The 25,757-nt window shown below is 46.6% G+C and overlaps 2 protein-coding genes across 5 annotated transcripts; one reads left to right on the top strand and one right to left on the bottom strand.

The window, feature by feature from the left end:
- Positions 1-688: 688 nt before the first annotated feature.
- On the bottom strand, positions 689-5,787 carry stx2b (syntaxin 2b). 3 transcript variants are annotated; one of them, XM_029162686.2, is made up of 11 exons: positions 5,648-5,787; positions 4,459-4,739; positions 4,300-4,374; positions 4,126-4,225; positions 3,806-3,880; positions 3,622-3,695; positions 3,370-3,478; positions 2,155-2,228; positions 1,904-2,041; positions 1,701-1,811; positions 689-1,583 (listed from the first exon to the last, which is right to left on the bottom strand). In XM_029162686.2, exons 2-11 carry the CDS (start codon positions 4,489-4,491, stop codon positions 1,488-1,490), a joined length of 885 nt encoding a protein of 294 aa, XP_029018519.1. In that variant the 5' UTR covers positions 4,492-4,739; positions 5,648-5,787; the 3' UTR covers positions 689-1,487. The 3 variants fall into 3 exon arrangements, with proteins under 3 accessions (XP_029018519.1, XP_029018522.1, XP_029018524.1); XM_029162689.1 differs by lacking the exon at positions 5,648-5,787 and having other exon boundaries at positions 689-1,350; positions 1,467-1,583; positions 4,459-4,852; XM_029162691.1 differs by lacking the exon at positions 5,648-5,787 and having other exon boundaries at positions 689-1,350; positions 4,459-4,852.
- On the top strand, positions 5,752-25,708 carry adgrd1 (adhesion G protein-coupled receptor D1). Of its 2 annotated transcripts, XM_055511261.1 has the most exons (26): positions 5,752-6,109; positions 6,196-6,232; positions 6,594-6,710; positions 7,099-7,197; positions 7,525-7,647; positions 7,732-7,908; positions 9,184-9,441; positions 10,440-10,507; positions 10,937-11,086; positions 11,167-11,217; positions 12,244-12,367; positions 12,679-12,786; positions 13,890-13,965; positions 14,518-14,659; positions 20,144-20,217; positions 20,634-20,757; positions 21,622-21,725; positions 21,834-21,945; positions 22,099-22,252; positions 22,980-23,046; positions 23,270-23,336; positions 23,422-23,513; positions 23,595-23,721; positions 23,801-23,842; positions 23,951-24,043; positions 24,130-25,708. In XM_055511261.1, the coding sequence occupies exons 1-26, from the start codon at positions 6,056-6,058 to the stop codon at positions 24,223-24,225; spliced, it is 2,736 nt and encodes a 911-aa protein (XP_055367236.1). In that variant the 5' UTR covers positions 5,752-6,055; the 3' UTR covers positions 24,226-25,708. The 2 variants fall into 2 exon arrangements, with proteins under 2 accessions (XP_055367236.1, XP_029018515.1); XM_029162682.3 differs by lacking the exon at positions 7,099-7,197 and having other exon boundaries at positions 5,754-6,109.
- The last annotated feature ends 49 nt before the right edge of the window (positions 25,709-25,757 follow it).

Raw genomic sequence — 25,757 nt, 5'->3', positions numbered from 1 at the left:
ATCTGCTTTCTTGTTTAACAGCAGGTGGAGTTCACAGACTGACACGTTTTCTCCTATTTAAAATGTGCAGCGACACTAGTTTTTAACATTTGCTTTGTCGCACTACCAGTTTATTTAAATATAACAGACTGATCTGATCTAGGACAATTAACCCCTTCGCCCTCCTTCATTATAGTCATAATGGTGCATTGGCATTTTGTACATTAGTACATTATCACGCTGGCGCACCCATTCATAAACTGATTTTACCCATCTAAATAAACTGCAGTTCACAATGCTTGACATGTGGAACGTCGTGCTCAGTGACCTGAAACGTGCGCGTGCACGTTTTAAGGCCTTCCACCGGCATTTCTCTCCAGGTGCACCTCTGAAGTTCCCTTTGATCTAGTTCAAAGTCAGTCAAAACGTGCCCTCCGGGGGACACGCTTCTGGATTCCCCCGTTCAGCTCGTCTGGCTGATTACACAGGCGTCAAGTGTTTTGTACAAAGTGCTCATTAGTCGCGAGGTAAACAGCAACTTGTGTTTCCCTCGAAACAAACTGAACCTCGAAAAGTGTGTGGAAAATAATCATTTAATGAGACAAATTCAGCGGGCGTTTGTGACTTCAAACACACAAGACAGTGTCAGAGTCTGTCCTGCATTCAAATCTACCTTCATTCACTAAATGAAAGAAAATAGACAAAGAAGGATTCTGCACTTTTTACTCCATATTTTTAATAATTGTACTTTAAAATATGACCATAAAAAGTTATCAAAATGAAATGATGTGCCAATGGAATAATGTAGTCTAAGATGTGAACAGTAAAACATCATAACATTCATATTCAGTATAAGGAGTGTATTTTAGTAGAGTAGAATGAGCTAAACTGATGAATTCAGTTACATCTTATAGAATGAAAAAAGTGCTTATGGCAAATACGGTATTTACAGCAAGCAAGAATTACAATCATATTATCAAAACAAAAAGGTGCAGGGGACTCCGGCCGCTCTGCTGCTTCCCCGGCAGCGTCAGCGAAATGTCCTCAACGTGAAATAATGGCAGCAACAGTGTCTAACTCAGTGTGTATTACCGTATAACTCCTAATAGACATGCAACGAGAAGCTTTAACGCAGCAATATACCACTACTTCTAAGTATCATGAGGTTCACAAAGATTGTCCACATGGTCCAGAGCTCCTGTGTGTCATGCTGACGGACGGCGGGTGACTTGTCCCAAGGCTGCTCTCGGCTTCACTGCGTGAGCGGGCGGGCGACCGCCAGCAGGACGCGCCTCACCCAAACACTCCCACTATTATTACGAGCAGAAGGAGGAAACCTGCAGCCCCGCAAACGGCCAGGCAGAGAAGCTTCTGTGCAAAAGAAGACGAGACCTCACTAATAACCACACGAAGCGAACGGGGTCGATACGCCGACATGCAGATGAGTGCATGAACGGATGGGTGCATGATTGCTTGAAGGGTGTTACCTCACACAGACATCGGAGACCTCAGACAGGGGGTTTGGTTAGTCCAACAGAAAGGCCAGCGATTAGAGCAATGACAGCAAGCAGGATCAACAGGGCAAAGGCAAAGATGATGTATTTCTGCATCAAGTGAAAGGAGAGCGTGTTTAAAGTATTATTTATTTTCAAAATGTGGGAGACTGTGCAACTGCAGCCAGGGCTGTGCAGTATTTGCTCATGCTAGCTGGGAACACATACCCTCCGGGACTTCTTCTGGTATCTCACGGCTTTTTTGGTCTCCTCCTTCGCACGACAAACATATTCAGCTGCATTGGAGACGTTCTTCTCAATGTTGTTCACCATTTCACCCTGTCGACGAGCAAGAGAATCGGACAGGGCGCCGTTTAGGTCGTACACGCCTGTTCTGGGATCAGCATTGGCAGATCAACACCTCCCGGTACCTGGCTTTCCACAAGCATGGCCATGTCCATGAACAGGGCATGAAGCTCCCTGATGCTCGACTCCAGACGCATGATGTCCTGGTGACGTGACTCGATCTCATTCACGGCCTGACGCGTGATCTGGGAATCTGAAATGATCTGGAAGAAAAAGTAAAAGTTGTCATCCATTAAAAAAAGACTACAGAGACTAAAGTTCCCCAGCTGCACGCGCTACCCCTCCTCCACCACTAGATGGCGTGCAGACAACTCACATCAGACGTGAAGATGTGGAGATTTCCGCTTTCCAGCATCTCCTCTAGCTCCTCGTTGGTGGTCACTCTTCCAGCTGAAACACAGAAACAAGAAGTAAAGATTGCACGGATCCCATACACACGCTTGTCCAAAGAATCGAAGAGAAACTGCCTTAGGGTTAAATTACTAATTAAAGAGTTTGCTACAGTGAAGCTTTCACAGCCACTGGACCTTTAGAACCTTGAGATCTGAGTGTCTGCCATTAATGACCAATTAATGGTGCAAGGTTATGCTCAACATGTCCGTCACTGTCTCAGCAGTGAGTGTACCCTGGGTTATAACACAAACACACGCTATAATTAACCTAGCAGCGCATGCTGTGTGTTCAATCCCAGGGCGAAGCATTTGTCTGGGGGGATGTGGGGTGGGTGGGGGTGTGGGTTCCCAGAGCTTCCTGAAGCCCTGGTCCCTGATGCACAGCATCCTCCCCGGAGCGGCCGAGGGGCGGTGGCGCTCCAGCTCCTGCCACCGGTTACGGAGCCGAGGGGAGAGAGAGAGGGAGAGACCCCCCGCCGGGCACGAGGGGCGAGAGGCCAAGCCTCCTCTGAATAAACGCAAAGGCTCATGTGGCCGCGTCGCCAGGTGAACTACTGTTACACCAGCGTCTGAGCCCGCTGCCCGTTACCCGGGCGACGCAAACACAGCGCGGCGTCTCCGGTATCAGGCTCTGGTGTCGGCAGCGCGGAGGCCGGGTCTGTCTCTAACGATGGCCGCAGGCACTGTGGGAGGCAGCGCTGCTTGGTCTGTCTGAAGCGCAGAGGCTGAAGCACTAGGTCTGAAGCACAGAGTCTCTTATTCTCTGATTAATTCCAGCTTTTTGTTTTGTAACCCATGAATTGGTCATTTGTGAGTTTGGTGCGTGGCAAAGGGGAAACTCTGACGTTTTGAAGAAGCCTAAAAACATCCATATCCCGCTGCTGTCTGTTTATCAAGAGTCAGGGTCACGTCCCGCGAAGCAGAGAGGAAACCGGCGCTGACTGTTTCCTGGATCCTGTCCTAACAACACCTCAGAAACACACTTCTTTACCATTTATGCTCCAAATTCACAAGGCAAATCTGCTAGTATGCAATCAAATTTACACACACCTTGTGTCTTCATTATTCACTTATAGGAATAGTAACTTTAATATTCACTGGCCTTGTCAGGCTCTGAGCAGCCGTTCTTTGTCACTCACTTATCTCCAGCTGTCTCCGGATCCGTCCCTTGCTTCTTTCCCGAAAGGACACTTGGGTCTCGTTGTACTGGGTCATGGCCTCCACAAACTTCCTGGACAGAACCGCGTGCTGAGGACGAAGACGCAAAGAGCCAATATGCGGTCAGACTGCGGGCATGAGTGAATGTGGCAGCAACAGAATAACTCCACAATAACACTGTAACACTGAGCGTGAACATGATGTGTGCGGGTGAGAATTATACGATTCCTGACCTGTGACTTTTGCACCCTGAGGTCGACGGAGGACCTGTTGGCTGCGTCGTCTTTGGGCATGCTTTGCTCCATGGCTGCCGTTGAAAAGCAGCATTGGTGCCATGTTATTTATCACTTTGCGTGGTTTGGTCAAAGTAGGTAAATGCCTGATGTAGGACGAGCTCATTATATATACTATACTCACATTTCAGCTTTGTTCGCACCACGTTGGCGTTTCCCCTAATATCACTGTTCAGGGCCTCCAGCTGATCCTTTGTTCCTTCACACACACACAAGTGGGATAAATGCGCTTGTTAATGAGGAGGTACATTCATTACACTAATCACTGTGACTTCCTGTAAATATTAGATTTAGTTAGTCCATAGCTGGGAATCATCTGAAATGTTGAAATCAGCAACTGAGAAATTTGTTGTATTTTTTTCTCCTAACAAGTCAGACTCCGGTCCAGCAGGTCTGAACCCAGATTCAGCTTTTAGAGCAAAACAGACTCAGCATCCGGCTTACTGTCATCTGTGTTGGGTGCAGCCAGGATCATGCTGTGCATCTTCTTCACCTCCTCCACTTGGGAGGAGAGTTTATCAATGAGTCCTCGGACCTCTTCCACCTGAACAATAAACAAATACACCAGAATGTTGGAAACCAGTATGTTATGGACACCAGTACGTGGGAGTCACCCACCCTTCTGAAAAAGGCCTCCATGAACCCATCTGTGTCCACTACGACTGCAACCTCCTCCTCTGCTCGCGTCCCACTCTGCGTGGATCAAACCAGACTGTTTACTGCCAGGACGCACAACGTGTCTGCGCCTGTCCGCGTGAAGCGAGTCAAGACACTTACAGCAGCAGAGAGCTCCGCGAGTCGATCCTTCATCACAGCGATCGGCTCGTCTCCGGGACGGACGCTTCTAGTGAAACAGACACGGGGCCGTCCCGTGGGTGTCCATGGGCAGAGGAGCACGGAGCCGCCTCACAGGCCGGAGACGAGGCGCCCAAAGCGGGACCAGCGGAGCCCAGAAAACGCGCCGGGCCTCGACATCAAACAGCGTGACCGGAGACCGCGAGGCGTCACACGCAGAAGCTGTGGTCACACGAAGACGGCCCGAAACGGCACTCTGACTCCTGAAAAGTACAAAGAGTAAAAGTGAAAATCCGAGCACCGGCTGCAGGTCGACAACGCGGTGTTTACCACCGCAACCGAAGGCGCGACACGTCCGTAACACATCCACAACCTCTCTCACCCGGGAGACGCCTCTTCCCCACCTCACCCCCCCCTCTCTCTCTCTCTCTCTCTCTCTCTCTCTCTCTATCTCTCTAGCTTCAAGCAGGATAAAATAGACTGCCTCAAAACAAATAGGAAGCAAATGGATGGAAGTAAATTAAGTTATTATAATCATATATTAATAGCAAAAACAACAAAGAAGTAACTTAGTTACTCGCCACAGCTTCTGTTGTGGGCTATTGTACTGAAAAATAATAATAATAAAAAATAATAGCAGGGCATTTGTATCTGCTTATTATCAAATCGAACGTTCGTTTGACGCAGCACGAGTTATATGAGAAGTTTTATTAAATAATACATGGACAGCATTGGCTGACCACATGGTGGCGCTGTTCACCTAACCATGAGTTTAAGTTCTGGCTTCAACTACGATGACTCCTCCACCTGTTGGTTTCAAAACACAAATCCCTAAAAAAACATTTCTGAAAAGTCCTATTGTCACAAACGCCTGATAGTTAGTACTTTTTGCGTATTTAACACATCCACTTAAAGTTAAAACAGTAATGTCAATACACAGGTAACGGAAAGTTCTGCTTTGTACCAGTGATTGACTGGACCCGCGGCTTTTGTGGCTGTCAGAGAGTTCAGGGTGTTGTCCCGTAATTTAACCCAATATTCACAATAGTCACGAGTCACCTAATGCCTATTGTCCTCTAATCTAAACTCTATTCGGGTCTCGCGGTGCAAATCCTGATCTCATTCATACTCGAGCGAGCTCCAATTACGCGCAAAATGCCATTTTACGCACGGCTCGGAACGCCCCTCCTCGGAAGGTCCAAAAATGACATCACGCCTCGCAGTTCCCACGTTCAGCCCAACAACACATTGTGCTTCTCCTTCTCCTGGCAAGTTCCAGTCACAGGCGCAGAAACGCAAGGACGCGGTGCTACGGAGGCGCCCTGCAGGAAAAAGGCTCGCGCTGCTCCGCAGAGACGCTGTGCTGAGGCTTTTATGATGAGAGGGGAACCTCTGGAGACTCCCCGCCGCGCGTCACCGCACTAAACGCATCATTCTTATCTCTATCTCCCGTTTTGGATACACGGACTGATACCGTTGCTCAGTTTTGGAATCATGAGCGCTTCCTTTCGGATGCTTCATCGTTTGGGAATTTAACTGTTGTTGAAGATACTGTGCGTTTCATTTCGTCCGGGAAGCCATGGAATTCTCTTTGCGAATTCATCTTTTCACAGCTCTGGTCTACTGCGTAGAGGTAAGTTCGTCGGGAGAAACCACACATTCATATTATGCACTGATCCTCTGTTGCAGACTTTATGAAATCATCTGATTTCATTTCAGGTTTTGTCTCAAGCGGTACAACCTGTGAGGCATCCAGGTACTCATGCTTTTTGTACTTATTTCTTAAATCTCCATTGGTGCCTAACATGAGCGAGACATTATATAACAATATACAATATAAATGTGTTAGATGTAGAAGTCGACACTGAAGTGTTTTAATATCTGAAAACCTCCCAACCAGAGGATGGACTGTTGTTTGCTACTCTCTGTTTGCTCTCATAAACAACTTTACAGCTGTAGGGCTCATTATGATCAACTCTTTCATCGTTAGTTTTTTTTTTTTTCCACCAAATTCTAAAATGGAGCGCCAGGATAATGAATGTTGAGTAAACGGCCGGCGCTTGATTTGAGGGAAACGTGTTGTTGGAAGTGTGTTTACCCGTGAACTCTCCATCCAGGCCTGCAGGTGCTGGCCACCGCCTCGCATTACTGGCCCCTCGACGCCGTGGACGGAATCCGCGAGCTGTGGGACCGGATTGGAAACAGACCAGGTTATGTTAACGGCAGCAGCATAAGTATGTGCATACATCAGCAGCGTCAATGCGGCCGCTGGAATGCACCACCTCAATGTTCTCTCTGCATGTTCACAAGCTGTTGTTTTTTACAGTCACGCTTGACAAAATGTGCCGCTTAACCCTGACGTTGTTAGAATGACTGTGGGCATGCTAAATAAGCCGCGACTTGAACATATGCAGGATGGTGTAATGTGAAGGTGTTAAATGCATTGAAGAGGGATCGGGTATGGATGCGAGCATGATGTGTGGAGTCACTCTTGTCTTGGAGCGCCGTCACCCAGCATCAGGCGCTCTCATACCCGCGCACCACGTCCCCGCCACCGTTCTGTCTGCTGTTATCTGTCTGTACACGTGTGAGTCACTGTGTTTCTCCATTGTCTTTGTCCAGCACTGAGAGTCCACAACCACACTGTGCTCCCTTCCTCCCATAACTCTTCTTATGTGTATACCAATGACTCTGCCTACACTAACATTTCCGCGACAGTAGGTGAGGACCCGTCACTCTCCGCTGACTTCCATTTGTTCACCACCCACTGCCCTATGTTGTCCTGTCGGTATTTACACAATTCCCCTTGTGCAGAAGCATAGTTTACCATTATTTAAACTGTAATACAAATGTAAGAGTAGTACAAAGTACAATAAACCAGGATTAATGACATTTGTATGTTTTTACTTAAAACCAAATCAGTTGTAAAACCCTCGTTATTATCAGCTATAAACCAATGTAAGTAATTTGCTAAATGAGCAGAAGAATGTTTGAAGAAACGTCCCACTTCCCAGCAAAATCACGTCCTTGGTCTGTGCTGCGTTCCAGACATTGTTGAAGGAATGGTCAACAAGGGCATCTTCCTAAACGGGGACAACGGCGGCACCTTCCTTCACTTTGGCAACTACCAGAACTCGTGCATCAGCGACCCCACGCTGTGCGGCCCCGAGGGTGAGACGACTGTGATAGTGCAACCGTTAAAGAAAAGCTGCTCTCTCAGTATTAACAGTTTGATCACTGTTGTTTTTTTTTCAGGAATTACTTTTTCATTTTTTTGGAAAAACCATGAGGTCGAATCCCGTTTCGCTGTAGCATCTGGTGGGAAAGTTATTTCCAATGGCTTTTCTGTGTACACCAATCCCCTGGGAGGATACGTGGAGTTTTATACTCGAGGAAACAACCACAGATGGAAGGCCAATATTCCTGTTCCAGGTACAGAATCTGCTTCTGTAATACACAGTGATCGTAGTTACATTTCCCATATACGCTGATGGAGACCATGTGTCTCACGCCGTAACTTACAAGCAGTTGGGAGCTGTTTAATCACATACATGGCTTGGTGAGAATGACATCAAATAGATATTTGCAATTAGCTTGAATTGGAACTAGCCGCAGTAATTTCCTTCTTAAATACATGAGTGTTTAGTGGTTCAGAAGGTTCAAGTTAGATGAAACCTGAAAGCCAGCGAAGGCCTGAGTGTGACCAGTTGTTTAATTTGAAAATCAAATTAGTCTTCTAATGAGATAAACTGATTCCATAAACCGTTTAGACAAAGTGGGACAAACAACACCACTATGTGAAGCTTTCAGCGCCTCAGTATTTTTTTTCTTGCCAAATGACTTGTATCATCTTTGTTTTTGCTTCAAGCGCACATTGATGAGACGTCGTCACTAAACACAGCCCAAATGTCATCTGGTTCTCGTATGCGGTGACGAAATGTTGGGAGATAACGTCAAACCCTGTCGCCTTTTGATCCAACTCACGCATGTCGGGAATGTCGGGGAAAAGCTTTTAGGGTAACCTGAACCCCGGAGTTTAGCAGCTAGCGAGGGCCGATGACGTTGACGTCACTGCCTAAGTGAACAGGAGAGTCCAAACGTTTAAGAGGGGGTGGCTTTTGACACATATGGTTTGTATTTGAGCTACAAATGAGACTGTGTTGTGCTTGTTTTGCTCCTCTGGCAGCGGCGCTTTCAGACACTGAAGGCAGCGCACTGGGACTCTATTGTTAAGGGATTTCAGAGAAAGACGGGGAAGTCAGCTTGTGAAAGGTGGAACTTCTAGCTCCGGCATCGTGTTCTTATGGTGACAAAGTTGATCACAGTTATTTGCATTGTGGGTTAGGGTTAGTTCAAAAAATGTTATTATGATTAAAAATTGATTAAGCTTTATTCATTTTTATAAATACAACTTTGTTCCAAAATACAATCAAGCTTTTTTTTTGTTCCTTGTTTGGTTTAAAAACAAGAAAATACCTATAAACGTATTCATCAATTATTTATTCCTAAATAAAAAACTGAAAAACAAATATTCCAGATACCTAAAAAGCATTGAGAAATGAAATGAGGCACCACTTTAGAAGGTGAAAGTCAAGAGTTCATCTAAACTTTAGACAGAAAAAGAGAAATAATCAAAGCCATGATAAACATGAAAGCCTTTTCGCGACGCCTCGCATCCTCACAGGCCGCCTCCTCCCTGTCTTCCAGGGCCGTACTGGACCCACGTCCTCTTCACGTGGACAAAAACGGACGGCCTGAAGGTCTACATCAACGGGACCTTCTCTGCCGGCGACGCGGCCGGCAGCGTCTCCGACAGCTACGGGGACCCCCACCCCGACCTCGTCATCGGAACGGGCAACAACAGGGCCTACGGTCATTACGTAACGGGCGCCTTTGATGAGTTTGTCATCTGGAAAAAGGCTCTTTCGCCCAGTGACATATTGCTGTACTACAGCGCAGCGATAGGTAGGACACGCCAGTTTACCCAGAAGCCTTTCCTGTCATTCTACCACGTCCATTGTAGTGCCGACGGAGGAAATGGGGTTAAAAAGCTATTTCCGTCCTCGTCTCCACCGCGTCCACGCCAGAGATCCATGCCTGACAACAAAGGCATCAGCATCGCCGACTCCCCGTCAGATGCCTTTTCTTGCACCAAACGTTTTCCTGACCTTCCGCCATCTGAGTGCGACTTAGACTCGCATAGTTCTGCCTTATAAGCATTTACAAGGGAGCAGATGCATGTTTGATTGCAGGGGGCAGATCGGTTTGATTTAATGTGACAGCTTATAGCACGTTAAGACAAAACCCACACGCTGTTCAGCTCTTTTGGTTCAGTGCTGCGTCATAAAAGCCCAAAAGCCTTTTGACGTTTATGAGAAATAGTTTTCAAGGAAAAAAACGAGATCCATCTCGAAGCTGGAATCACCTGTTGTTGTTTCGGTCACAGCAGTGTTTCCCAAAAAAAAAAAAGTGTGAGTGAATTATAATAAGTGCACTTGTTCCCTGAAGTCGTTACCAAAGGCTAAATACTCCACAGACCATTACTAGTTGCAAAGACTCCGACTGTTATGGTTACAGAGAAATATTTTTACCTCTGCGGAGCAGACATATAAAATGTTGCATTGAACCAAAGACCAGCAGGAACGGTTCGCTCTCGTGGATCCATAAAAGGCCATTTTCTGCTCGTTTGTTAGCGCCTTTTATTAAACGACAGCAAACCCAAGAAATGCAGCTAAAGCTCGTACGCTGGCGGCTCACAGAGTTCGTAGGGGTTGGCTCCCGTCTAACCGGGCCCGGTCCGAACTCACACTCTCAGCTGTGAGGTGGTAAAAGCAGGCTCCGCGTTCGATGAGAGATCCCGTAACAACATAACAACAGGTGAACAGGAAAATCCAGTCGAATCGGAGGGTGGCGACATATAGACCTTATCGTGTTTCAGCAGCCATTTGTACCTTCTGTTCCAGGCCAGGCCTTTGTTTCTGCTACAACACCCAGATTCCCGGAGAAAATCACTGCAACGACGCCAGCGGCCGTAAGTGTTAGCGAAGCGGCACCTGTTCCCTTCACACCTGTGCACGTCAACCTAGAAATGATGGGACACGTTAGTAGGAATGGTGGAGGCAAAGCTCCTTCAATAGAACCAGCGGAAGGACAAAGTTCTCACTGAGTCACTGAGCTAAAAGTTCACTTTGACGACGGGAGGAGCCGGGAAACGGGAATTTGGGAGCACATGGGAGTCGTCGTCAGGCTTAGGAGGTATAAAACACATAAAGAAGGGGAAGAAAGCGGAGGCAGCTGCTCAGAGCTTCACACAAGAAGCTTCCCCGTAGGGCGCTAGGCAGGAAAGCGGCAACACTGACTCGGTTGTACAGAGTATTCCCTGAAATCGGGCTGTCAGGCTCAAAACATCCTGCGTACGCTGGAGCCACAGGAACCTTCATTTGATGCGTTGCCTCCCCAGAGAGCCACCGGAGCGAGCCTTCCCACCCTCAGCAGTCTGGAGAAGCAGCTCCAACTCTTCCACGAGCAGCTGTCCACGCCGGTGTTCAGCGCCATGACGGGCCTGCCCAATAAGACCATACCTCACTACACGGCCGTTAACCTCACGCAGGTCTGAGGGCGTCTCGCGGCACGCGCACAAATTCGACACAACTGCTCCTTGATGTCTACTTTTTCCCCCCTCCCACTCAGGCTTTTCTCAAGAGTTTGGAAGATGTGCTCTACTCCCCGGGCCTGCCAGAGGTAAATGAGTTCACACTGCGGATTCGCGGCGCTCGCGCATGACGTCATGCGACGTACGCGGCCGGGCGAACGCTCGAGAGCACCGCGAGTGCGAGAGCTTTTAGCGCCGCGTGTTGTGAGCGCGAGGGCGCGCGGCGCGAAGAGCAATAGCAGAACCCTTGGTAGCGGAGGCGCCTCGGATCGCCGTATGCCAGACAATACGGCGGTGCCGCCGAGGCGGGAACGCGTCCAATTCAAACGTTCCGCTTTCCCGGGCCTTGCACGTATTCCCGATGAAGTGTGCACACTCACATACACAAACATGAGAACGACACCTTCTCTCGCTGCAGGGAATGCTCAAAGTACAGAATGTGAGCCGCCCGTGAGAGTGTTCTGTAAATATTCATGCTACAGTAATTTCTCAAGCCTCCTTTATTAGCTTGCAATATGTATATGGCAGTTAATGCTAATATGGTACTTTCGCCTGACACTAGTAGCTTGTGGGGCTAATGTTGGCAAATATTTTTGTAAATTTCTATTCATTTAAAATGTTAATTAATTCAATTTAACTTTATTTCTATTCTACATTTGTGTTGCTTTTAAAAATCTTGGCAATCTAGTTAGTAGGAATTTATTATTCTGCATCATCACAGTCATTGTTTCTAACCACAAAGCCACTGTTACGCGCTCCTGTTTCCAGTAGTCATTTGTTCTGCTAAGGGTTCTTGATAGTTTATTGGTCTTGATTAAAAAAGGATTCCAGGTTTATAACGAAGGGGGAAAATGTGGCAGCTGCATCCTGGCCTTTATTCCCTCATTTGGGTCAAGCTCCAAAACAAGATCTAGTTGCTCGTTTGTTCTAATTCGACCCCTGGCACCATTTTGTTTTCCCCTCTGTTGTCTGTTTGTCTTGTGTCTATGCGCTGTTTCGCGTGCGACACGTCCGTATGAATCTGTGTTAATTTCCGCCCCACTCGTCCGCGGGACACTGACTCAGAGAATGTGAGCTGACTGTGAACCCTTTCCGTTTGGGTGCTTGTTGAGCAGCAGTCCACCCACGTGGCCAGCGGCCTCATCAAGACCGTGGACACGGTGATGGAACACATGGTGACGAACCTGGAGCCCAGCCCGCTGTCTCCCATCACGCTGGGCGGATCGTCCGGCGTTGCAGGTCAGTGCGGTGCAAGGCCTCCAAACGGTGACTCACTGTTTGCAGCTAAGGTCAGGAGGTCATGGAGCGTTGACATCATTGGTCTTGTCATGGTGAAGACACGAGCAGCGGTCGTCCTCATCCACACTCCCTCTCTGGGGTGTGGGTCTTCTTCGTCCATAACATTTTCTTTGCTTTTCTTTTGCGCCTCGTCTCCCATGGGACCCTTCCTGCCTTTGATCCACCCTGATTAAGCTGACCGCTGTTGTTGTTTGCTTCCCACATGCTTTTCCCAACGGTTCTCCCTTTTTCTAATCCCCCGACCGCCACAGATTACTCCATGATGAAGATCCCACACAGCTACAGCCTGCCGCATTACCGCTTCCCAATGCAGGGCAAGAACTACATCTCTGTGCCTGGAGAGGCCTTCACGGTACAGTGTGAGTACAGCTGTGCAAAACAAAAACTTACAAACCTGGAGTTTTCCCTGTGTAAAGCCAACAGTAGCTAGGTTGCGCATTAGCCGTGCGCTGACGCTGCCAAGAAGTGACTTTCCAACTAAGGGGCCCTTGTTGTTGCCCGGTAATTTATTACGCTGAGATTTAACACTATTAACATACTGTAGCGTACAGTGATGGGACAGGGCTGCCAGGGGAGCTGTTGTGTGGCTTTATGGTGTGCTGTAGAAGTCCAGCTACGACTTTAATGTTGGCAGTTACCCTTTTATTCAAAAGAGAGAGAATTAGAGAGCGGGCACTTTCCTCTGTCGTTAAAAAGAATGGACTCACATAGGGGAAGGGGAGGGAGAGCAATAACTAGCTCGTGTTTGTCCAGTTCGGATTCCCTTGACTCCACCTGGCTGCTGTGTGTGATACAAACACTGGAATAAACCCCTAATAATTCATCAAAGACAATTATTAGAACAAATTGGATAAATGTTATAGTCCGACAGCACAAAATGAGCTCATAGCTCTGGATACCCGATTGTGTAAAGGCTCCATGTCCATTTTATGGATGTTTTGGTGGTGTGGTTGTATAAGAAGCACCCTTCGGAGGACTCGTCGGGGGGGGGCATCTGTCGAAATCATGGTTAGAAGGTTAAAACGCGACCCCCCACCTTCATCAGAGAGCAGCGAGTGCTTGTTATCACAGCGAGCTTTGAAGGGGGAACGGGATCATTGAGGATTTCCTCCAATTCCATTGTTTATCTCGCAGCAGTGAGGTGGGACCAGGCTGGATGATAGGTCAGATGAAGGGAGAGGGGTCTAGGAGGAGGGGGGTAGGGGTGTCGCTCTACTGGCGAGGCACGTAGAGCTTTCGTCAGACTTGCCAGCATCCGTGTGGTTCGCCGCCTACTCCCTTTCACCCCCGTGCGAGGCCGCCGCCGTCCCATTAGCTCGGCGGTGCCAACGCGCGGCAGCATGCCGGCGCTAATTAACTTCCCCTCTTCGTGCGCTTTCTGGCGCCGACGCTTCACATTCCCGGGCCCCGTGCACATGCCCTCCTCATTCAGCTTGCGCGTGTCTCTTTTTTGCCCCCTCAGATCAAACCACCATCGTCGGCCTCATTTACCACAACATGCACAGCTACTACAAGGAGATCAGCCCCGTGAAGACCAGGTGAGAGCAGAAGGGTTTCAAAGTGGCTCCCGTCGAATCGCATGTAACTTCATCCAGGAAAACGTAACTCAAACAGAACTAATCTGTATAAATATGGATTCCAACCAACTCCAATAAATAAATAAAGCCAGCTTCTCTGTAGTTATGTGGCGAGGCGCCCTACTTCCTGATGCCTGGGGCCAGGCTTTTATCTGTCCTCTGGCCTATCTCCCATCTCAGCACTCAACCATCACCGACTGATACACCCAGCTATTAGCTCTCCCCCATCCCATCATAACATAACATCACATAACAGCGATTAAACCGCCACCTCCCCCGCTTTCTAGAGGTTAATGAGTGCAAAGGTCAAAATGTAAATGTCCAGGACCTTTGTCGCTTTAGAAGCTGATGATGAGGTAAAGCTGGATCAATCCCGATGTTACAGAGTAGAAGAGCTGGAAAAGCTGTTTGAAACCTGTTTTCTCTTTACCTTTGTTGTTTCATCTGTGACCTCTTGTCAGGATGCCATTATTTCAGACTTCCTGTTTTGTTTCTTTTTTTTGTGTGTCTCAGGATCAATGAAGCAGCCGATTTCAAGGATCACAACATCCACGTGGCAAGCTATCTAATATCCCTGAAGGTGGAGCCTACGCCGGCGCTGTCCTGCAACCTCTCCGGGACGCCGCTCATTAAGATCGTCCTCACCCATGTCCTGGTAAGAAAGAGGCCGTCTCGTCTCATTTGGGAGTTTATCGGGAGCGTGTCGCCTACAGAATGAGTCGGCCTTACTGGGAGAACTGAATGCTTTTCCAGTCGGGACACCCGCCTTATCAGTGGAAAGGGGTTCATGGGTTGCCAGGGCTACAGTAGTGGATCCCTCCATATGAAATGTATTATCTGACAGGGCTCGCTAAGTTTTTCCTCACACAAGGCTTCCAGAAAATCAAAGTGATAATAGACATTAGAGCTTGAGGCTTTGAACAATAACTTTCTTTTATGAGCAGCGTTTATTTAATTTTAATTTTTTTTGCTTTTTAAGGCCGGGGCTGTGCCAGCTTTCCATGGGATGTGCAGTTGAAACTCATGATGACGATTAATTAAAGTGTGTTTTGAATTAGCCATTGCTTCCCTGTAAAGTAGGAAACGGGACGCTGTACTTCACTGTATGTACAGTATGTTGTTGTTTGAATTCATTTTTACAGTGACAGCCTCAACAGTAAAGCCCTGATTGATTTCCCGCCAGTATTACGTACCTTTTAGTGTATATGCTTTGCAGCTTCATGAAACCATGGCGATATGGCTTTGTTTGTCTTTCCCCTAGTGAAGTAAATGTTTAGGCCACAGTTGCGCCGACGGTTCCGTGACGGCTGTTTGTTTTAGCCAACACCATGGGAGAGAAGTTACGACTCCTCTTTGTTGTGGAGGCGCTGGAGATGCTCACCAGTTCTGCTGTGCGGTGCCTTCAGGTGTTTCTATTTAGGTTGGCCTTAATTCACCCCCGATGAAAGGATAAGACGGGTTTTTTCACGTTCTTTCCTTTCCACACCATTAAAAGCGAGTTGTTGCGAGTATCACCAACACGTACTGGAACGCAGCGTCAGTTTGGCTTGGACGTCGCTTTGAATGTAGGAGTTGCTTTGTAATTTGGCACATGGTGCTTTTGGCTGTGAGCACATCCAGGAATAGAACCGTTTCGCTATAACTGGGCTGTAGCACAGGGCTGTGGTTGGAGTTAATCATAAAGTGACTATTTTTGGAGTTTAAATGCTTTGGCCGACGGTGGGTACTTATCACTTCACTAGCTTGAACCAGGGACAATGTATGATATGATGCACAGTATGACAGACCTAATTATAAAATTAAAATTATACTTTGTAATGAGTTAAACTCCAAAGACGTCCTCTCATCGAAGCCGCTGTGATTTTCAGCAGGCCTGTCTGTTTGCGGCCAATGGAAAAGCACCCAGTGACTTCATTAAAAGCTTGCAGGCAGGTTAAAAGTGTGTAAAACAGGAACATGGCAGCTTTCAGGCTGTCATGGTTACAAATTGTGTGCGGTGTACAAACACCCCTCCACCGTCGTGGCTCGGGTTCAAATGTCATCCATTTTCTCTATCTGACACCTGCCATGATAAAACTTCTTGTAACACCAAGTGATGGACTCGCAGACCTGTAAAAAAGCGCTTTATCATGGCAGGTAGCACTAACTGAAGGTCAAAGCCATCTGAGTGAGCTCGCGGTCTTGATTGATGCCCTCCGAGCTCTCTGATACAGCCGACTGAGGTCATACCATTCCCACTGATCCAGTCGCAGCCACGATGCCGCCTCGTTCGTGTGGTACAGAGCGAGTTTGATACCTCCACAAGGTGTTATCACAGCTGCTGGAGGCCCACATGCTTTCTCACGCCATTCCGCTGCGGCGCTGACTGGAACCTGGCTCCGTCGGTGATTTATTATTGCTGTCTGACTCGGTTCGGTTTGCGAGGACCAAAGGAGAGTAGAAGAAAAGAAAATGGAGGGAGGGAGGCACCGAGTTGTGTAGTTAAACATTAATGCACGCGTATGAAGGCCGACACGTTCGCGGCGTCGCCGGCTCCCATCGAGGCGTCACGCCGATGGTATGAGGTGAACGAATGGAAAGACTGATTTCATGAGTCAATTTATGGACTCTGAAAAGCAGATTTTGACAAGAGAGTCAGACTTTATTGGCTTATAAAGCAGCTCCAGGAGAAGGGACAGGGTGGCAGAGCCCTGGTGGCCTCTAACTGTCCCTCATGTATTATGTGCTTTCTGGCACATTAAATAATAAATACCACTCATGTATATTCAGGCTATTCAGCAAACACCAGCTTAGCTTAGCACGGCTAATTTCATCCTCTTGAACCATGGACTATTTCCAGTTTTGTGCTGGAGCCTCAATTTTAAACTGATGCTACAAATAGAATAAATGATTGTTCCTTTCTGTACGCACTTAATAAAAATGACAAAGACATGGTTTTCAAATTGACGCAGGTCACGTCACTCTCAGTTCTCAGCCCAAACTGCCCGATTAGCAAGTGTTGGTGGCTTACAGTGGGTGTTTGGCTCCCGTGAGTTAAATATCACCAGGGAGAGTTTGGTGGGAAGCGGGCGGAGAGGTCAGGGGCAGAAAGGGAAACTGGGTGATTTGTGTCGACAAAGGGTCTAGACTCGTCGGAGCTTCCTCTACGTGTGGGACCCAGCGGATGAATTGTTCAGCGACTTTAAAGATAAGCACGCAAAGGTTATTTAACGCGGCGATATCCACGCTGCTGATTGTTCCCGGCGTACCCCGGTGCCGCTATCGCTCCTTTGCGCCACAATAACTGCTCTTTTATTTTGCCGGTCTTTTTATAACTCCCCAGCACACGCCCAGCTTAGACCTTGTGGGCAGAGAGTCTCCGTCTTCTCTCTCTCTCTCTCTCTCTCTCTCTCTCTCTCTCTCTCCCTCTCTCTCTCTCCCCCTCTCGCTCGCCCCATCGCAGCCACCCACACCCACGCACGCACCAGCACACACGCACAAAACATGCGCCGCGTGAGCCAGCGCGCTGATCAATCGCAGATGGAGGTCTGGCTTTTGCTGCTCCGCTCCGCTGCCAAAAAGATCTCGAGCCTCTCGTTTACAGTTTTCTACCACTCCGGCCTCGCGGACCACATTCGCAAACTTGTGAACGTGCAGGGAAGATTCGGAGCTGCGGTGTCAACCTGAAATCTGGTGAAGAAAAGTGAGAATATTTGGTGAATGAAATCTCAATCAAAAGAAGCTAAATGTCGAGTTATGATTTTGTGTAAAAATCATCATCCTTATACTGTACAGTATACCTTACAGAACCAGGGTGAGGCCCATGTGAAGGCCCGTGGGAATCAAGCGCATGAGCTCATTCGTGGAGAACCGGAGAACCCTGCGAGTTCCCACTTTCTATCCGAGCGTCCAACGCTCACCGTATCCTCAGGGTTTGGGGGTTTAATCGTCCCCAGTTCTCTGCCTCCCTGTTTCCTTCAGAGCCTGAGCTCAGAGCACAGCTGCAGGTCTTATTACATTTCCCCCGACGGCATGAGCTCACTCAAAGCCAGTTGTGTCGCTCCACATGCACTATGTATATCTGGAGTCTGTGCTCCATCATGGACACAGGTGTGTCAGTGGAAGCCTGTACAGTATTTACCCCACAGTGGTTTGTCTCTAACGGACTCATCAGAACCTTTCACCTGCTAAGTAAGAGGGATGCTGAGTTTGTGTGATTTAAATTTGAGTGACTGATGCAGGTTTGGTGCTGTTACGATCTTTGCTGGCAGCTTCACTGGTAAAAAAGAAGATCATATCAAACCAGAAATAACATTTAACGCTGGCTCCACGTGGGCTCAGATATTTGAAATGTTTGAGGAAAAATGAGACGATTGATCACTCACTTACTCACTCACTCACTTTGAAAATGTTTTCTCGGCCAACAGCATAATTGCCTCTGTCAGAAGTATGTGCGTCTTTGGGTCTTTGCTCCAACGGGCACCAGCTGATGGAGCGAGGAAAATGGTGGGCGTGTGGCTTTCTACATGTTTTCTTTTTGTGTTGCACTTGAGAACCAGATGTCACATGCAAAGATTTAAATTGGACCAGAATTAAGCGGAGCCTTGGGATTCAAGCGAGACATGTGCTGTTGGTGTCTGCTGCCAGTCATGGGAGGTCTGAACGTTCCCACAGAGGAGGTTCTAAAAGCCGTCATGAGGATATATCTTCATATCAAAGCCCGGTTTGTCTTTCTCATGCTCTTCCCCGTCGTCCCGTCGCTCGCCCTCTCTCGCCTCGTTCTCTGCGTCCCGTCTCCTCAGAGCCGCTTCCAGGCTGGTGTTTGCTGCTGAGCGTCTGTTGCTAATAAAGAGTTGGAGCGCCAGCTGCAGTCTTGGCTTGTAGACGCTCAGGCCCTGGGGCACGGGGGGGATCGTCCATATCTTGGAACGCAGTTTAACGCTCAGCAGCAGCAGCAGCAGAGGTTCCTCTCATCAGATGAGGAACTCAGAAAGTAGACGTGACGCGAGCGGACAGTTGCTGGAGAGGAACCATCAGCGAACAGACACTTCCTGCAGCGCGTGCGTCTGTGACAGCGATCAGTTAGCGTCAGGTACATTTCAATTCATGGCCTGACACTGTTGGGTTGGTTTACATCAGTGTCTTGTGACCGCTGTGCCTAATTGACTTTTCTTCGTATAATATATCAAAAGTTAAGCGAGTGTGGAGAGCAGATATGACAGTAAACGCGGCTCGCAGCGCTTCGGTTACACTTTGTCATAATCCCATCTGCTTTCGTTTACACATGAGAAGAAACGTAATTTATTAAAGCCCTCGGAGGAGCGTTCAATCCACCCACGGGGCTGCCTGCTGCTCATCAGAGCCGGCTGCCACCTCGTCACCATGGAGTGCATTTCATCATGAATGTCCGCTTTTAGCCCCGCCTCCTCTAATACGACACATGAATATCTGCCCATCGCTTTCACGGCGCTGTACGTGATGATTGAAGGGCCGCGTGTGCGAGAAGGACAGAATGAGAGCACTGATTTGGTTATAGTGAAGTCAATGCATTGTGCTGTTCTTTGTAACGCGAATCACTTGGAAACAGCCTCACTGTCACTTTTCCTCTCAATCTCACTTTTTCCAAAGGAAACAGTGCAGACACGGTTCTGGGTCTGAGCGTCCCGGCCTGGGGAGCGGGGAGCCGTTGCTCAGCCCAAGCCCGTGAAGGTGTTGTTTTCTTCAGCCGACACGTCAAACAGGGTAGTGGTCCGACCTGAAACCGGGGCCAGGCCTCAATTACCGCATTCTTGAGCCGCAGCCATTAGCTCAGCGTCTCTGGTGGCTCCAAATCTGATATTAGGGAACGACATGGAAAAAGTGATTTATAATACAATGTGTTACTCGAACACGGTTGGGATTTTCACTGAGCGTAATAGTCACCGTCACTGAGTGTCACTCTGCTTTTGTCTGTTTGTTGGGGCATTTGAACGTCCTCGTCCACGCCTCTGGCATGTTTTTTTATCAGTATGCATCAGGACTGGATGTTCCCTATGAGAATATGGATGAGCAAATAGGGGTTTGGGGAACGAACAAGGCTGAAAAACATAGTTCCTCACGTCTCTTTCCCTGTATTAAAAAGGACGGATGTTTAATTTGACTTTTTTATTTTTCTGGCCAGACAAAAGAACAGCAGGACCGAATACAAAACGCGAGCAACCAAGTCTTCCTCTACTGCGCTTTCTTGAACTACAGGTGGGTTTGTGATCTTGCATTGCCTTAGTTATTCTTTCAGATCCAGAGCCAGAGACAGTTTATGCTGATTGCTGACTCTTTGCATTTCTCTATGCAAGCCTTTAAAGTTTAAAAGTATTTTTTAAAAAGGCCTTTTATTTATAAAAGGTATTTCCCTCTTCTGCTTTAAAAACATCCACATGTTCCAGTTTGGTATTTCTTGAGCAACACTGTTTAGAACTCCTAAATCATTTTAAAGAGGAGTGTGTTCGAGTTGGATTAAAGGGATCACTCTCCGACTCCTCTTTGCTGTAATCGCGTTGAGTGATCCCTGCCAGCAATGTTCCTACTACTTTTTGTATATTATTCTTCATGCTAGAATTGTTGTGTTGTTTTTTTTCCCATGTGATGAATACTTACTGTCGCCCCCTTTGAAGTTCGAGCGAAGCTGTATGGTCCAATGAAGGTTGTGTGCGCTCCGATGGAAACATGACGTACTCGGAGTGTTTGTGCAACCACCTCACCAACTTCGCCATCCTTATGCAAGTGGTGCCCCTAAAGGTAAGACGCTTTGGCGTGCCTCGAATAAACAGGTCTTGATTAATGATTTTTATATCAATCATGGATGTGATCATTTCTGTACATGTAATGCAAACCAGACGCTCATGACAATAAACACACTTTAAGGGTTTGAACTCCTTTCTTGCTATGACAGTCAGGTGGTGATGGCATTATGTTACTGTGTAGCTGCTGTTTAAAGCTGCTCATATTCAAAGGTTTGCTAATCCACCAACCAGAAGCCCCCAGTGCAGGCACATCATCACAGTCATGGTTTCATGCAGAAGTACTTTAGGAAACTGATTAAATGAGGTTTATGGGTCACTGCTCAGATCAGTGGTCAATTCCTCAATTCTTCTGTCTGGTCCAGACACCTGTCAGGAGTCTGTTTTTTTCCTGTAAGTGTGTGTTCTACAGTGTAGCTCTGGCTTATACGATGGAGTATGGACAGCATCCACGATGGGTTCTTTATATAGAGGAGAGGATTTGTCCAGTGCATTTAAGGAGCACGAGTCTCTCTCATGCTATACTTATGCGTAGCCAGCCTCTAATTAGTGGGCTGCCTCGTCCCTCAGCCGCGAGGGACCGTCCCACGGATTCCTTTTCTGGAAAGTTGAGTCTACTCTGGCCTCGTAATGACAAGGCGCATGTGAAGGCATTTAATAGAGAATGAAACCCGAACCCTCGAAATAGACCAAAACTCTAAAACAACGTCAATAGACTGGGCCCTGTGCCAGAGAACTTTCTGTACAACAAGGGCTGTTGTTCTCATCTAGCATTCACGTCTGATAACTACGTGGGTGTGTAACCTGCCTTTCAGATTCATTAACACACAATACAACACTATTGTGGCTTTATCTCGCACAGCTCTCGTCCAGCCAGCAGATGGCGCTGTCAACCATTGGTTATGTTGGCTGCTCGATTTCCATCTTCTGTCTCGCCATCACGCTGGTCACCTTCGCCGTCCTGTCGTGAGTGTCGTTAATCAACACGCTTGTGCGATGTGATGTGATGTGACGTGACGTGATGTGATGTGATGTGACGTGCTGTGACGTGATGTAATGTGATGTGACGTGCAGGTCAGTCAGTACTATCCGGAACCAACGCTACCACATACATGCCAACTTGTCCTTTGCCCTTTTGGTGGCTGAGATGTTGCTCTTGATCAGTGCTCGCTTCGACCCTGGCACGGTAGGTGCAGAACTGGCATTATTAAGTTGTTGATCAAGTATAAATGTTTTAACCCTAAATGCAAAACGGTACAAAATTCAAATGATGATGTGTTTGTACAACATATTTGCCAAAGCAGAATGGGGTCTAGATGATGTCCTTTCTGTGTCCCAGCTGCCTTGTAAGATCATGGCTATCCTGCTCCACTTCTTCTTCCTGAGCGCCTTCGCGTGGATGCTGGTGGAGGGCCTCCACCTGTATAGCATGGTGGTGAAGGTGTTTGGCTCCGAGGGCAGCAAACATGTGTACTACTACGGCATCGGCTGGGGTAGGTGTGATGAGCGGTTAATAAACAACACAGAATCTATGATCTGAACATTTTAAGTGACCTGACAGTTCAAAAATAACAATGACCCTGGAAAATAGATCTGCTTTGGTTCAACATTCCTGAATAACAATTGCCTCGACTGATCTCAGTGACCCAGAGCTGATGGACAGATGAAGAGCCTCCAGACATTCGTATAGTGTCTTGGGCTGTGGAATGCACCGTCTCTCCTTCCCATGCTGAACCTATTAGTGGAAAAACGATCCCCTTTTTATTGCTTCCTTTCTTCTGGCCTGAGTCATTTTTCAGATTGCGTGGCCAACTGCGAATTATATGCTGGAGACTCGTCTGACAGTTAATATAGTATAGTTGTCATACATAGGAGGTGAATACTCATTTTCTACAGAACTGTGCGCTAACCTGTTCAGTACTTTATGTTTCATTTCCACTCTTCAAGGTGAGAGTTTCCTTAGTGTGAAATGCCTGAAACCCTCATTTCAGGAAAATAGACAATGAGCAGCACAGCGTTTAAAGTAAAAGTAGTCAGTATTGAAAGAGTGTTGATCATGTTTGTTACAAATAAATGACCGGATCTGAGTCAGGGGAAGTTGCAGTACATAGTTCAGTATGTATGCTTTAACATCTGGGCTTCACTCATCAGACATACGGGTTTCGCTTAGTGACACTGGCTTCTTTATAAGATGTGTTTGTTTCTTCAACCTGTTGTTAGGTGCTCCAATGCTAATCTGTGTGGTGTCGATAACATCAGCTCTGGACAGTTATGGCGAAATTGACAAGTAAGTCTGAATTGTGCATTAAAAGAAACTAAATATGGTTAAAAATTCTTCCGCTCTTTTTAAATTGGATGGCATTACATGAAGATGACATCACCTGTGGAAGGAACTAGAACCGCTGACTGTGTCATTTTAAAGATTTTTATTTGCATTGCGTCATTACACAGTCATAATATTACACCTGGAACTCATTTTCTGGCTCCGTCTCATACCTCTGCTTTCTCAGCTGCTGGCTGTCACTGCAACACGGGGCCATTTGGGCGTTTGTGGCGCCGGCTCTGTTTGTCATTGTGGTGAGGAACCGACAAAAAAATGTGCAAATGTCTTTTTTTTTCATTCTGCATAAACTCTGGTTTACTGTGTTAAACGTAATTCCAGGTGAACGTTGGGATTCTGATATCTGTGACCAGAATCATATCTCGAATCAGTGGCGAGAACTACAAGGTCCACGGAGATGCCAACGCAGTCAAGTGAGTGTATTGATTTACCTTAACTGACTTGTGTCAATGCAGATCTTTTGCACACACGTTTCTCACCTGAGCTTTTTCTAGGTTGACTGCGAAGGCTGTGGCTGTGCTTCTGCCTATACTCGGCATTTCGTGGGTTTTTGGCATTCTCACTGTCAACTCCAGCTCGCTGCCGTTCCTGTATATCTTCACTGTATTCAACTCTTTACAGGTTGGTCTTTCACTTGGCACAATATCATTTACAAAAATGGCCTCAGTTACAGTTCTCCTTAAATATACTTTCTTTCCAGGGTTTCTTTGTCTTCTTGTTTCACTGTCTTCTAAACTCTGAGGTATGATGCCAAATATGTTCTCATATTTGCTTTTCGATTTGTTGGGCTTTGTGTGATTTGAAAGAGTTGCTTGAAAAGTTTTTGTTGTTGTTTCATTAATTCCTGTAGGTCAGAGCTGCTTTCAAACACAAAACCAAGGTTTGGTCTCTCACCAGCAGCTCCATCCGGAACATCAACGTGAAGCCGTTCAACTCTGACATTGTGAGCGTTGGCGCAATTTAAAAACGACAAAAAAAAAATCTTGTAACGTTGCTCCTATTCTGATTCTTACTTTCCTTCAAATGCAGATGAACGGAAACAAGGAGGGCGTCACCCCCACCAAGATGAACACGTGGGACAAGAGCACCAATTCAGCCAATCGCATCGACCTGTCCGCCGTGTAGAGCACAGTTCAGCATTTATTTCTGTGCCCAACGCTCGGCGTGTAGAATGACAAACACTGCCTGAGTCTCTTATGCAACCAATCGGACACTCCAATCCGCTGAAATGAAAGGTGAACCCGCGAAGGAGGTGTGTTAGTGACTAATAGCATCACCTTTAATGTCAGCCTCTCTCTGATGACTGTGCCTCACGGTTTGTGTCCCAAGTATATATTGTGTTCCTGAAGACAAGAACGGGGTCCTGTGACAAAACGCATAGGTGTAGTTCACGGTCGGACGACACTAGCTGTGTAGTGGAGTGTAGTTCGGGGAGGATAACTAAGTGGCAAGTATTTATTTAAAAGAAAAGTCACGGAATTGAGAAGACGTTTAAATGTTTTTTGCTGTAAGTTAGATGACGGGTTCTTGATAACGTTGTCATGCAGGTTTAGTAAACATGAGCAGGTGTCAGCAACATGTCACTTCAGTGTGGGGACTTGAAACAGAACAAATCAGCCTGTTAGCTCCTCTGAAGCTCATTTCACACGTCATATGTCCACTATTAAAGCTGTCACTGAAAAGTGTAAGGAAACCACAATAAACCTAGTGTCTAAGCACGGCAAAAAAACAAACAATCTCAGTTTACACAGGATTGTGTTTTGACATTTTCAATACAAGATTATAAAATACAAGAGTATAACATCAATTTACTTGCTGAAAAAGTATAATAAAAAATTTGACTTGTGTAGTTTTGGGGCTATAGAATCATTGGACCAGGGAAAGCTATGTATTTTCCTTGAACATAGTTAGAAGCAGCAACTTAAAGGTTCCAACAGCAGTTAACAGTATTTAGTATTAAAAGGGGGAGATTGATTATTTTACCTAGAAGAAAAACATGATTCATTTAGCTTTAATCCTGTTTTGGGGACAATGCTGCACAACGACAACAGACAACATCGTAATGGATTAGACCTATTTCTCATCTAATGTATTTATTTATTCTGTGATTCTAAGTCATAGCATCTTCTGTAAGTTGTCACAGTTCAGCAATCAATATGTTTGTGTTTATTTTGTGTGTTATGACCCGACTGTGTATTTGCAGTACCTCACGTCTTAGCAAGTGTGTTAAGCTTTTTTAAGGAAAAGTGAACAATGGTTGTAATCCGCACACAATTCTGTGAAGTTTTATGGAATCGTTGGCATTTCTGCTCATACTCTCTTTCAGACTTTCATCAGTTTCGAGGTAATAAAATAAGAAGTTCTCCAATGGAAAGACTTGATTAGGTTGTTGCTTTTTTATCATACTGTGAGAATTGGACTGTTGACATTTTTAAATGTCATCTTACACTGTACCAAAATGAAGTTCCCTGAAGTAACTCTGTGCCCATTTATCATGTCAGTTACATACTTCAATTTTTCTAAGCTTGTATATATTATTTGATAATTGTTTTCTTATGGTACTATGGTCTGTGCTTTCTATTATCTTCATTAAAACAAATCAGTGTCATCTTTATTATACTTTTAATTAACCAATATTAATTTATATTAACATATCA

This window comes from Betta splendens, chromosome 9, assembly GCF_900634795.4.
Source record: "Betta splendens chromosome 9, fBetSpl5.4, whole genome shotgun sequence".
NCBI lineage: Eukaryota > Metazoa > Chordata > Actinopteri > Anabantiformes > Osphronemidae > Betta > Betta splendens.
The sequence above is the reverse complement of the archived record's forward strand: the minus strand, read 5'-3'. Positions and strand labels throughout refer to the sequence as shown.